The sequence below is a fragment of the Nestor notabilis genome, unplaced genomic scaffold (genome assembly GCF_000696875.1).
Source record: "Nestor notabilis isolate BGI_N333 unplaced genomic scaffold, ASM69687v1 scaffold723, whole genome shotgun sequence".
NCBI classification, from domain to species: Eukaryota; Metazoa; Chordata; class Aves; order Psittaciformes; family Psittacidae; genus Nestor; species Nestor notabilis.
In genome coordinates, this window is record NW_009923054.1 from 264 (window position 1) to 14,017 (window position 13,754).

General features: G+C 40.1%; 1 protein-coding gene across 1 annotated transcript in view; it reads left to right on the top strand.

The window, feature by feature from the left end:
* The first annotated feature begins 2,232 nt into the window (after positions 1-2,232).
* Positions 2,233-13,754, top strand: part of LOC104403683 (GDNF family receptor alpha-1-like) — a 40,984-nt gene continuing 29,462 nt past the window's right edge. Inside the window, exons 1-3 of the mRNA XM_010011916.1 lie at positions 2,233-2,294; positions 6,553-6,668; positions 11,611-11,745. Coding sequence (XP_010010218.1) covers positions 2,233-2,294; positions 6,553-6,668; positions 11,611-11,745 — 313 coding nt within the window. The remainder of the gene's footprint in view (positions 2,295-6,552; positions 6,669-11,610; positions 11,746-13,754) is intronic.

Below are 13,754 nucleotides of genomic sequence, written 5' to 3' on the forward strand. Positions count from 1 at the left end.
GCATTCTGTGCCTGATGCTCTGAGCAAGCATTTGTGATGCTACAAGACATCTGAATGAACATTGTGTGGTGTCTGGTATTTGTTTCTGTATCCAGTTATTCCACAGCGCAGATAGGCTGCCTCTGTATAATTGGGGATTGTCTGTATTTTACTTCCAGATGAACAACACAATTTTTAGAAATAAATTGAATCCAGAAACAAATATTTGCTTGGGCTTAGGCAGCCAGTTATTTAAAATATAACAAAACAAAAGTAAACCGAGATAAAACCAGCTTCTTTTGGTTAGTAGGTAGGATTTGAGGTCCAAGATCCTGTAATGGTTTCTGCCAGTGTTGCAAAAGATTTGGATCAGCTCACGTGAGAGAAACTGCTTTCAACATACAGGTCTTAGGAGCCAAATGGTCCTGCCATCAGATCTTTGCTTTTTTTACCCTTCCTTCCCACTTCCCAAAGGCACAAATGCTGAGCTGTGTGTCAGGGTGCAGCATGGTCCATGGGGACCCCTGGGACAGGCAGGGCTCAGCCCATCACCCTAGCCAGGGAGCGGGGCAGCCCCAGGAATCAGGCACCTCCATGGGGACAGGATGGGACATCGACCCATGGGTAGACCTGGCTCAGTAGGGCCTGTGCCTGGGCAGGCAGGGTTGTAGGAAGCTGGAGAATGAGGTCCTACAGCATTGCTGGGGCAGAGTCTGAGGCATGGGATGCTGGAATGGGGTCCTGGGCCATAGGCTGGCTAAGGGAAGCCCCAGGGGCGTGCAGGGATGTTAGTGCCCTCAGTACCCAGCCACTCTCACTGTTTGAGAAAGAAAAACTAACCTTTTTGCTGAAAGAAAATTTATGGAATTGCTCTTGGATAAGTATATGTAAAAAAGAACATTTAAAAAGCTGTCAAAATTTATAGGTGCTCAGTAATGCATGTACATAACTAAGGAGATATGAGATGTATTAGTATTACACAGCCCTTGTGTCTTCTAATGGAAAAAAACCGAGTCAAATCCATATTACTAGATTTTGGGAGGGTCACCTCTCCTGTGATAGAGCTGTTCTGAGGCTTTTTTTGGCTCACTGGTTGATAGAGTTTCTTATATAGCCTTTGTCTTGTTTTCTCACTGCCCACTCACTTTGTGTTTATGAAACCAAGAGAAAATTAAAAGCTCCTCCAGCAATGAAGCCATTAGTTTGTCCACATACCAACCCCTCCTGCCATTATTGTACCCAAGCAAAAATAGTACCACCCAAGCTATAAAGAAGTTATTTGTAGCTATGGAGGAGGGTACTGCATTTGACCCCCACAAAAGAAGAACAAGCATTTTGGCATGGGTTTTTTCTGTAATGGTGTCATTTATCACTGTGACACACGTTCATTGACTTAGCCTGAATTTTTTTAGTGTCAGATTTATACTTCTTTTCTGGTTTGAATATTGATGCAGCACTTCCCTTACGTGACTGTACTGTGTCTGCCAAATGGTGTCTAGACACTAGAGCAGCTTTGACTAATTAGCGTAGTCACCCCAGTCACTCAGCTTTGGCATTTATGTACTCTTTATGATAGTGCTGTTGAGCCATAAATAGGTACCTAAACACAAGCAGCAATGTAAAGAGAGGTGGCAGGGAGCATGCCCAGACTACACCTAAAATCACCAACGTGGCGTGAGTGGAACTAGATGATCTTAAGGTTCTTTCCAGCCCTAACTGTTCTATGATTCTATAAGGTGAGGGCAGAGGAGAGCAGCCGTTGCTCCCTGCATTCACTAACAGGGCAAGGAGTTGTAACCGCTTGCTCGGACATCACAGGGTACATATGTGCAGTCAGTGGGAGATCCAGATTCAATGTCTGTCTTGCTCTGGAGATCACCAATGCAAAGGCAAAGCTAAGAGAGAAGATTTCTCTCAAGGCTCAGCCCCTTGTACCAGCAATTGAGGATGCGTAAAACAGGAGGAGACATCAACATCTGCTAGCCCAGCCATAGGGGTACATCCTGGGGAGGACCCACGCTTGGTTCATAGAGTTGCTTTCCTGTAGTCCACTTTTACACCAGATCCACACTAAAAATGCAGTTTTAGACATGTTCTGCAACTTCATCATTTATATCATGCTTTTAAATACTGTACCAGGACTGATGCTGAGTTACCATCTTTGAAGAGGGAGAACTGATAAATATCAAAGATAACTTCAGAACATCAAAGACATTTTACAAAACCCTGAGAATAATATATAGTGAAAACCTAATGAATGTTGCCAACACAACAGGCTGTGCTAATATAAAATTAAATTGCCTCAAAAATTATATGCAGATTAAACACAATACTGCTATTAACAAAGCTTATTTGTAAGCAAAATTTGAAAGTTTTGATTTATCCTGCTGAGTATTTGAAGAACCACTATCATAAGGAAAACAAGTTAACTTTGTTTTCTTTGTATTTTAACTGTTACAAATGATTTTACTGGTGCTAATACAAAGATTAGGGAATAGCAGCTCTGGGATTTTTTTCTCTTCTCGGAAAGTGCTTGTTGTTTGAGTGGATTTTCTTTGAATTTGCCAATAGGATTATTCTTTTTTTTTTTCCAGTTACTGGTATACAAAATACTTAAAGTATTTTTATACAGAAGAACTGCAGTTCACTTTGTTGAGATTTTACAGGGCTAAGATAGGACTAATTTAATTTGGGGAGGTTTTGCCCTACAAAGAGAACATTTTTTTCTTTTTCTTTCCTAAGAAGATGGTTTCTGGTGGTTCTCTTCAGTTCCGTTTCTTTTTATGCAAGGGAAAGGAAAAAATCATTAATGCTGCTGGGAACAAAGAGGATTTGTGATTCTTCAACAGAAAAAGAAATTAATAGTTCCTTTTAAATGTGGTTCTGCTACATGTTATGTACAGTATAAAACTGCCTGTCTCCCTCTATTCAACCATCTAGCAAACAGGTACACATATGTACACTGCACACGTTGCAAGATCTGTTTGTTCACTAGATTACCATATTACTCAGTCATGGGTTAGACTACACAAGTTACAACCTACAAGCTACTTTCTGCTGAAGGAACACTTAACACAGTGTTAACAGTGTCTTTTGCAGGACTCCTATCATCTGATAGCTCTTTCTCAGCATTCCTAAAAGGATTCTCTTTTACAAGAACAATTCTTAATATCCTGTGTAATTCGTTAGGATAAATGATTTTATAGTTGCTAATTAGGCGAATTTATCTCTCCAGGTAGATAGGAGTACCACTGTTTTGTTATTGCTGATGAGCACACTTTCGTCAGTGCCAGTCTACTGGAAATGTTCGGAGCTGGATCTTCAATGAGTGTTAATCAGCAGATCATTGCTGAAAATAATGGAGATATTTTATGGCAGATGGGGGCTCTTATTTGCTGGCCTTAACTTTATCTTCAGTGGAAAAGAATCCATATAAATCTCAGGTGTAGTTAAGACCTAAGGAGAGTGTGAGAACTTCAACAGTATGAAGCTTAGATGACTCGTTAGGGGGAAGGTGTATGCTGATGTTCAGTAGTGCTTGAACCAGAGCTATATGAACTATATTTGGCTTATGAAAACTTAAATGTGCAACATTGTCAGATCATTACTTTTTATGACCACAAAAAATTTTCAGAAATTAACATAGAAATTAAGCTGTATCCAGAAGAGAACAGCAGAGCAATTTTTAGCCCCCTTTAGAGTTTATAACAAGTTCCTTAAGCAGACTGAGTAGTAAATGACTGGTTTTATTCCATAGTTATCAGTCCTTAAAAATGTTTAAACAAGAGGATTGTATTGGATGATCTCTGCACCAATGCACCTAATGACCTAAGGGAGAATGGAACATTTAAGAATGACGAAATGGTGACAAGAAATGTTTTCAGGATTATCAAGATACTGATAGATACCTCCATAGAATCAGAATCCTAGAATGGTTTGGATTGGAAGGGACCTTAAAGGTCATCTATAGTTCGAAGCCTTTGCCAAGGGCAGGGACACCTTCCACTAGAGCAGCTTGCTCCAAGCCCCTGTGTCCAACCTGGCCTTGAACACTGCCAGGGATGGGGCAGCCACAGCTTCTCTGGGCACCCTGTGCCAGCGCCTCAGCACCCTCACAGGGAAGAGCTTCTGCCTCAGAGCTCATCTCAATCTCCCCTCTGGCAGGTTAAAGCCATTGCCCTTGTCCTGTCCCTACAGGCCCTTGCATAAAGTCCCTCTGCAGATTTCTGTTTGGCCCCTTCAGGCACTGGGAGCTGCTCTAAGCTCTCCCCAGAGCCTTCTCCTCTCCAAGCTGAACCAGCCCAGCTCTCCCAGCCTGTCTCCAGAGCAGAGGTGCACCATTCCTCTCAGTATCTGCATGGGCTCCTCTGTACTCCTGCCACCACTCCCTTCTTATGCTGGGGGGCCCAGAGCTGGACATATGACTCATAAATAATGAAATTCAAATCTGAGACCTAGGTTGTTTGAGAAATGCAAAACTACTGCACATACAGCAGGCTTGCTCTTTCTACCATGACAAAGGTTTTTCATACTAGCTGTAATAGACTCTCTTCTGTCTCATAGCAGACTTCATCCAGGTATTAGTAGAATTTGTAAAAACCTTAGAAAGAGCCAACTGCCTTTGTTCCCAGTTGGTTTGAGGGATGGATCTGAGCCACTACCGTAATCATATACTGAGAGAGGAATCTCTGCAGTGACAGTGTTTCCAGATTTTCTTCATGGTGCTGCTGTTTGTCTCTTTCCATACCTTGGAATTCATTTCTTCTCAGCCTGTCCCCTAGTAGTATATATTCATCAGCAAAGCAGAGATTTTATGTGAAAGTAGAAACTTCTGTTTACATATAGGGCATCTTAAAGGATCGGTAGAAAGCTTGACTTTTTAAAGCTATTAAAGGCAACTGGGTACAGGTGTCCATCTCAAGGTTAAATGGTTAAATAAGGGAAGGGAGGGCATGAAAAGCTTACAAATGATTGTGGTTTGAAGGCATCCGTAGATTTGCTAGTATCAGTACAGTCAGCAAGGAATGAAACTAAAAAGAGGTCAGGAGAATAGCTCAGATAAATTCAGGTACAGGTTGCATATAGTCTATTTATAGGATGCTTTCTCAAGCTAAGCCTGTGAACCTTTTGAAGTTTGCCCATTGCTACTTTCAGGCCAATTAATGATGTACATCCAATCCCATTCTGAGATAGGTGAAACAATAAAGAAAGCAAAGATAATTAGTCTCTGGAGCATGTAAACAAATAAAGTAAATCACTTGCAAATCACTTGTTTCTGCTTACTTCCATGTTTTCATTGCAGAACTGAAAAAAGAGCATTTATATTGCAGCTCTACATAATGCTGGAGCAGTGCTGAAAGTTCATAGGTTATACTATTCTGATTTTGAGAGGACTTTGCAACAATTATGCACCTGATCCTGAAAGATGACTGTGAATTGTTACATGCAAATGAGTATTTTCATGGCTTTTTTCACAGGAGATTGAAGCAGGGAGGTGAAATTATTTTGTTCATGGAGATAAAGGTCTGGATGACACTTCATAAATAAACAAAAGTCACTGCTCTGTGTTTACAAGTCTAAGTGAAAGCATTAGTGGAGCTGAAGAGAGCAGACCAAGATGGTCAGGGGAGCAGCTGTAGGATGTAGGACCTTGACCCACCTCAGTGATGCCTCTTAAATTTTACAGACTGGAATGGCAGCATTATGTGGCCTTTAAAGTGGAAATACCTAGAAGAGTTCCTCGTTGCTATCGTTTTGTTTGTTTGTTTTCCAGTGCAGTAGCAATCTGTTAATTGCAATATAGCTTCACTCCTAGTCTTAAAGGACATTCTGTAAGTAAGCAGTGCTCTCCCCATTTTGGACATAGGGTAACTGAGGTGAGTGAAGATAATATGGCCATTCAGCAGCAGAACTCTATGCAGAGCACACGTTCCATTCTTCTCAGCCCTGGGCTCAATACCGTAGACTTTGGATAAATGCACATTATGCAAGAGCAAGTAGATTCTCAGTACCATGGCTCTGGAGGGCTGTGGAGACCATGACACCCAGATCTGCCTGCTGCCCCACTTCAGCCAGCTGGAGCTGCAGGCCAGTCCAAAGCAAGGGTAAGCCTATTCCCTGGAAAAAGCAGTAGCGAAGCAGGTCCTGCCTAAAGTCATATAGTAAGAGGATTCTGTGAGCACAAACATACAGTTTGTGTAATCCGTAAAACAGCAGAAACTGTGTTCCGAGTCTGTAGAATAACAGATTCCAGTTAGAGTTCAGATCCAGGCAAAATGACTGCTCAGATGATAAAATCATTCCTTGTTGTCTTTTTCTCTTCCTGGCATGAAAATGCAGAGCATTTCTTTTAGGAAAGGCCTGACATTTTCCTGTTGTTACTGCACTTTTTGTCCTAACTTCAAAAATGGATTCTGGAAAGAGATGTGTCTTAGTAAAAGACTCCCATCAGCTGAAATGTGTCCAATATATGTTGAAGTTAAAGAATATTAAGCTTTGTCTAAAAATAAAGAGAGTGTAAAAGGTAAGAGTGCCTGCAGGCCTGATTTTTAAAGATATGCCTTTTTCTTCACGTTGCAGATCTCGCCTTGCAGATTTCTTCACGAACTGCCAGCCTGAGTCACGGTCTGTTAGTAGCTGTCTGAAGGAGAACTATGCTGACTGCCTCCTTGCTTACTCGGGGCTTATTGGTAAGAAGGCAAGAAGGAAGGGGAGGGGAGTGTGCTGTTGCTTGGTCAAAGAAACACACCAAAAGTATATTCTGAAGGCATACAGGGAATAAAAACTGTGGAATACAATGCTGTGCAGTATGACACTAGGCAAAATTCTCCACCTAAGTCTGTTGACCCTCTTTAACCTTATGGAGATTCCTGGGTAAATTTGTACGTTGCAAGGAAATTAAGGGAAGAAGATAAAGAGAGAAAGGTGCTTGAATTTGATACAAATTCAAGCTTACAAAGTAAAGCTTATTCGTGTGGTTGAATTAGGACAGGACCATGAAGCAGGAAGTTAGGAAGAACAAATGAAACTACAGCTTGGTTGATTTTGCAGGTATCATCGCAAGGTTGGGTAAATACCTCTTGGTCTTCAGGGAAAGGTTGCAGGACATTTGAGGAATGAGATAATAGACCAACCTGCCTTGTTTCACTTCCAGTTACTATTCTTTCTTCCATGTCCTTCTGTCTACTCTGAATGTTTTCTGAGATGCCTGTCAATGATGGTGAACTGAAGTCTTCTAAAATCCTCTTCCCTTCCCAAGATAATTCTTCTTGTTGGCTGCCACCTTCCTGACTGTCACCAAGCCCAAGGATACCTTCATGCAAGCCAGATTCCATATACACTCGCAGTATTTGATTCCTGAGAGAGATCATCTCAGGCAGGTGAACTTCTTGTAGAAATACCATGGTTGGGCAATAAGGAATAAATGAATGTCAGAACTCTGAAACAAACAGATTTGAAAGGCCACCAGAAAAGATGTTTTTAAGCTTGCAGCCTGCACCTGCTGTGATATAGTAATATCCCCTTCTGTTGGGTGTGAAGGTGCCAGCTGAGGCCCCAAAGCAGATCCTGTTGTTAAATAAGTGTCTCTGGAGATAATACACAAACCATTGCTGTAATAGGTTGGGTTTGCTGAAAAATGACTGAAAGCTATGTTCACTTGTTATCATTCTTATTACTTTAGCAGCTAACAAGTGAGGTAAGTCCATGTGGCAACTGGTAAAATCAGATGTGATGGTTTCAAAGGATGTGCTTCTACAAATTAAGAGATGAAGACAGTATGCAAAGGGTATAACATATGAACAGTTATGACAGAATGTCATTTGACTCTAAAACAAGGAATTCAATAGCCTTGAAATCTGATCTAGTCAATGAGATTAAGAAGTCTAGCTGCTGGCAAAGAGTAACTGTTACTGATAGATACTTCTGGGTAAGAGCTGCCAAGTAGTTCTTGCTGGACCTAGTGAATTTTGCTGACAGTTTTGTTGGATCCATTTTTCACTGTAACCCCAAGGATGACCCAGTTCCTATAGTTTCGTGTTACTGTGGATGACCGTACTGCAAAGCACTGCACTGTCACACATCGGAGATGTGCAATGGATCCCTAAGGAGTTGAAATCAAAAGGAGATCTGATTTTCAAATGGAAAAATAAACATTTTTCTTCCTTTCTGCTAGCCCTTAGATAAATGCAAAAAGATAGGAAGTGACTATTGTTACAGGAATCTTTACTTCTGGGTAGTAATTCTGATAAACCAAGAAAATGGATAAATTTTCTGATAAACCAAGAAAAACAAAGTACCAAAACTTTCATGTGCTGAAGCAGTAAGTTCCTGCTTCTGATATGAACCTGATATAAAGGTGGACTAAATTATGTGAAGATCATCAAACTGGCAACATGCTGAGATAGAAGACAGAGGTCCAAATGTCCGCTTAATATGTACATAAAACACAGGAAGAAGAGAGAGAGAGACTGTGGGTAAGAAGCTGTTACAAAGCCATTCATTCATCAGAGCTTAAGGATCTCCAGGTGTTTTAATTAAGATAAAATATTGTTCATTAAAATAAAATATTATTTCAATTAGCCATTTCATTAAATGTAGCAAAAAATTACACCTCCATAGAGTTTGTTCAGGAAATTGAGGATTCCCTATGGAAGGTACAGTGAATGTGATTCTGCTGTCACATACAGTGATTTAAATCAGAGTTAACTCCCTGAAATCAGTGGAATTTCACCTGAAATGAGTAACTTCAGTGGAAATAGTCAGGCACAGTTTTTGTATGAGGTGCTTTACCAGTTAAATGGATAACTGTCTGTACAGGGTGCTTTAAGGTTTGCATCAGTGTGTCATAGATCTAATTTGAAAGATTCATATGTTTTACAGGAACTTTGAAAAGTTTAATTCATCACTTTGGGCTCCTTTTTATAGTAATAGAGATAAATTAATATTAAAAATTAAAGGAAAAATGTAAAAATTAATAAATGTAGAATAAGACTGAAGATAAGACTTGAGATTCGGTGCTTCAGTTACAGCCTACTCAGGCCACCTGGACCTCTCTGCACTCCATCAGTTAGATACTGCTTTAACTCCTGACTTCAGGATCTACTTTAGCATTCACTTTCTGACGTGTTTCCCCTTGTCTTCACTAAAATCCATCTAATTTCCCTGGGATTCCCAGAAATTCCATGAGAGTTCATGTGAACAAACTTCAGTTGCTTTGGCCCAAAGGAGTTTTGGTCACACTCCTCTCCTCCTGGACTCACCTTCCATCTCCTCATTCTTAACTGACCCTAATTTAAGGAACTTCCTGGCTGTGTTCAGGTCTATTCTGCTTTTGTCTAAAACACGGAGTCCTGCCTGCTTGCTGCTGAGACGATCACAGAGCTTTTTGGTCCCTAGAACACAGAAAACCCAGCATGCCCTATTTTACTGCTAACCACCATGGTTTTTCTGATCTGTTAGTGTCCTTCAGCAGAATTTCCAAGATGCCAGCTAGCGGGGGGGGGAGTGGAGGAGGGAGGCACATGCATTGCAGGGGAAAAAATGAAATCCACCCCAGGAAACCAAGCACATAATCCGCTTGAGTTCACATCTGCCCCCAGGTTTAAATGACAGACTGATTTTCTACTAGCTGCTCTTTCAGCCACTCTGTTTTTGCTGGATGTACAGTTTGTGTGCTGTGTAAACACATTCCTTGTCCTGTCTTTCCTGCATTCATCAACCCTAATCGTACTTTGGTATCTGTTACACTTTTAGCCACTGTCTTGACCCATTTAATTACCTTGTTACCACTTTGTGATAAGAAAGTCTTACCTCAGTGACCTAATTTCCTTAATACTTGTTTGGGTTTTTAACCCTTTACTAAGCATTTGCTACTTGGGGCTTTTTTACTGAAGCCTACTGTTTTCTTTCCATTTGCAAAATCCTCTTGAATTTTGTTTCCTCTCACTTCCTTTCAGATCATGGTTGAAGTAGCGTACTGAACCATCAAGCACATAAGAGACAGATGTTTCTGTATTTTTTATTTTAATTTAACATCATTCCTCTTCTTATTTATCTATGGTCAAGTTTTCATTAATGGTGCAAATGGTATTTGCCTATTTGCTAAGTTCACTACCTCCATTTAGTAAGTTTTGTACTGTACTATTTACTCATGTGCTAATGTCACGTAGAATTTGAGTAATTATTACTGCAACTATCTGCTAAAAGCTGGAAGTAGATAAAGGTATGGGATTGCATTCTAATTGAAGAGCATCCCAAACCAAGACAAACGATGCTTTTTGTGAGTTTGGCAGTGGAACTGCACTCATTTTCACATACATTTCTGCCTTTCTCAGGCCAGCCCCTAATGTCTGTTCTCCTTTGTCTCCCAGGTCATGCATGAAGCAGTTTGCTGATTTGTTCAGTTCCCAGCACTGCCTGGTGACTGAAAGACTATTTGACATCATCCTGTGATTAGTGTTATTTCTGATATTCCTTTTTTAAGCTTGATGTTTGATAGCCCTTTCCCGTGTGTTATTGCAGGCTCTTGGACCCTGGACCTATGGACCAATAGAACAAATTTTCTCTGCTAGTGTACACTTCGGGTCTCTAATATTTATACTTCATCTACTCCATCTTCTTAATGACTACTTTGGTGTCAGTTTGGAGGAGATGTGATCACATTTCCTCATGATATATAGCCTGTCCTAGAACTATAGATTACCAAGTGAGGAACGTGTTTCCTGAAGCAGCTGTCACTGGTACCAGTCTGGAATATCTGCCCCTTTTTATTTAATTTTTCCTGGTTTTGGACAAATAAAATAAAGGTTCAAATTTCTCAATCATTGGGGAAGTTTGAAATCTCTGACCTGCTGGGGCGATGCCTTCAGTGAGACTACTGGTTTGAGTAAGTGCTGATCATATAACAGTTGCCTGATCCAGATGGGTGATGAACAGTTGCTATACATCTTTTAGGACACAAAATGCATTCTTTGGTTTCATTACATTCTTGGTAGCCTTGAGTTGACATATAAATGTGAGAATATTTGCCCAAGAATTTGTAATAGAGTTAGAATGAACCTGTGGTTGCAAATTGTTGGCAATGTTTAAGAAATAGCGTACTGAAAAAATAGTGACACAGCAAGATTAACAGTGATGGTTTCAGCCATTTATTTGCAGCAAGAACCAAAATGGGAAAAGAACACAAGCGAGGAATAAAAACTGGATTTTTAGAGTGCAGCTCTAAGTATGCAGGTCCACACATGTTTGATGTGGCAGCAAAGCCCTTTTAAGAAGTTTCCACCTTTCCCCAGTCCATCCTTCTCCTGTGCCATGGTTTTCCACATGCCAGTTCTGCTGATGCAGCTCTCTGTGGGAATGCAATATAATCCTTTTTGGAGGAAAGGAATGGGTCTTTAATGTGAGAATCATGTTACATGTTACATTCAAACAACAGAGGGTATGAAGTATGGCACGGGGCTGGGCGTCGAAGAGCAAAAGAAGCCAGAAACTGTTACGTCTGGAAGTTAGAGCCCTGCACTGTGAATCCAGCTCTGGGTACATGACTTATACCAAGTGCTGTTTGCTGTCTTCTTGAAAGAAGATTTTAGTGTGAAATTGCTCACAGTACTGTTCTTCACTCTTTGTTACTAGGCACAGTGATGACACCAAACTACATAGACTCAAATAGTCTCAGCGTTGCCCCATGGTGCGACTGCAACAACAGTGGTAATGACATAGATGAATGCCTGAAATTCCTGAATTTCTTCCAGGACAATACATGCCTTAGTGAGTACAAAATGAGATGTCTTTAAATGTGGTTTAGGATGTTTCTTAATGTTCGAGTATGTTACGGTACATCAAGGCCATCTCTTTGCACTTTGGAAGCATGCTTCTGCTGTAGGTGTAAGAATTAAACAAACAAGCAAATATGCCTGATACTATAGTTTATGGCCAAGATTGCAAACATGAGGAGCTCTTGGAAAAAAATCCAAATAACAAAGTGCTATCATAGAGAAATATGTTTACATCACAGATCGTATTTGGACCCTAACAGGCAGGCAATCTGTACCAAAAGATTGCAACACCTGAGGAGCTTCTGTATAATTTAAGAGCTTCATATAAAAAAGACGTGTAGTTTATGATATGAAGGATTTGCTGTAGGTAAGTATAAATTGGATTGTGCTTGCAATTTATAGCCAAGCTTTACGTTTTTTAGGCTACTTGATCTCAGGTGCCTGGTTATAACACGAGTCTGGATGGTACCTATTGTAAAGATTTTGTTAAGTTATTGATTTTTTTTTTCTTCAGTCAAGCTCACTTCCAAATTAGGGACTATTATAAATTTCAGAATGGCTCAGTGGAGTCGATTTTGGCAGGTTCTCTTTTCAAATTTCCTGTCTGCCTGGAGCAGCATAATTGGATGATGTGGAGTGTGCATCAGAGTTTTAATTCCAGATAAATGAGGAGACCAAAAGAGCTTGGCTTCCCTAGCCTAGCAGAACAGAAGTTGAAAGGATACGTGATTGTCCTCTGCAATTGCATTAGAGGGGCAAGCCCAGGGAGGGAATAGAATTACTTAACCTAGAGGACAATGTTGGCACGGGATCAGAAAGGAAGACATTGGCCATACATATTTAGGCTCAAAATTGAAAAATTATTAACCATCAGACTAAAGTTAAGGAATTGGCTTCCAGCAGGATTTTTGAGGGTAAAAAATTCTTAACTGGTTTTAAAAGTCATATTTCATCAGCTTATGAAAAGAAGCATACATCATTGCTTTTAATAATAGGAAATGAACTTGATGATCCAGACTGTCCCATCCAGCCCTACATACTTGAGCTAATGCTGCTAATGCAAGCAAGGTACAGTCTGTATTTTAGTATGGGACCTGAAAATCTCCATCGGTAGCTTCTCAACAGGCAGCACTGTTGTGAAGACATGGGGAGCTTTGCATACAAAGAGTGAGTGTCTTAAGTTGCTGTTTGATACACTATTTATTAAGCTTTGGAAGAATGAACCAGTTACTCAAGATCATTTAACAAGAAATCCCAGAAAACAGTTCAGACTGTGACTGGGTAAAAATTAAGAATAGAGCATCAGACCTTCAAACCTAGTGGGGCTGCCATTTATATCTATATTGTAATATATCAGATTTTATTCATTTGTGAATGTATTAATTGCTGAAATGTTACAGGTTCCTTTTAGAACATAAAGACAGAGCGGTCCCTTGTCCTTTCTTTTGGTATTGGTATAAAAGCATTAATGAAGACAAATCGAAGACATTAGAGGTTACTGTGAGACAAATTATAGTCATCCCAGCTGTAAGAGATGTCTTCTTCGGGAAGAAATTAAAGATGTTTCTGGTTTAATACAAATTTTTGTAGCTTACAGATAATGGGAAAAGTTCCAATTATTTATTTTTTCTTAATTGTCATTGTCATTAATGGGCCTTCCAGTGCTTGGAGAAAATGTCATTTGTTTATTGGATGAGATTTAAATCCCTCCCAGTTTTTTTTAGATGAAACAAAAATTGTTTTCTTACAAATAATAAAACTAGGAATTTCTTGCTAGTCTGTTTTGCTTAAGTGTACTTCCCCTTCAAAATAGAAAATAAACCAGTGATTTGGGACATGTACGGAAGATGTGAAAAACCTAGCATAAATGTTTATTCGAAACCCCATTTGGTTATTTATGCAAAGTGGAACAGGAGAGGCTGTACCCTGAGGTCTAGGCGACTCAGGAAGCAGGAGATCTAGGGTCACATTCATACTGTGCCTGGTGTGGAGCTGGGATAT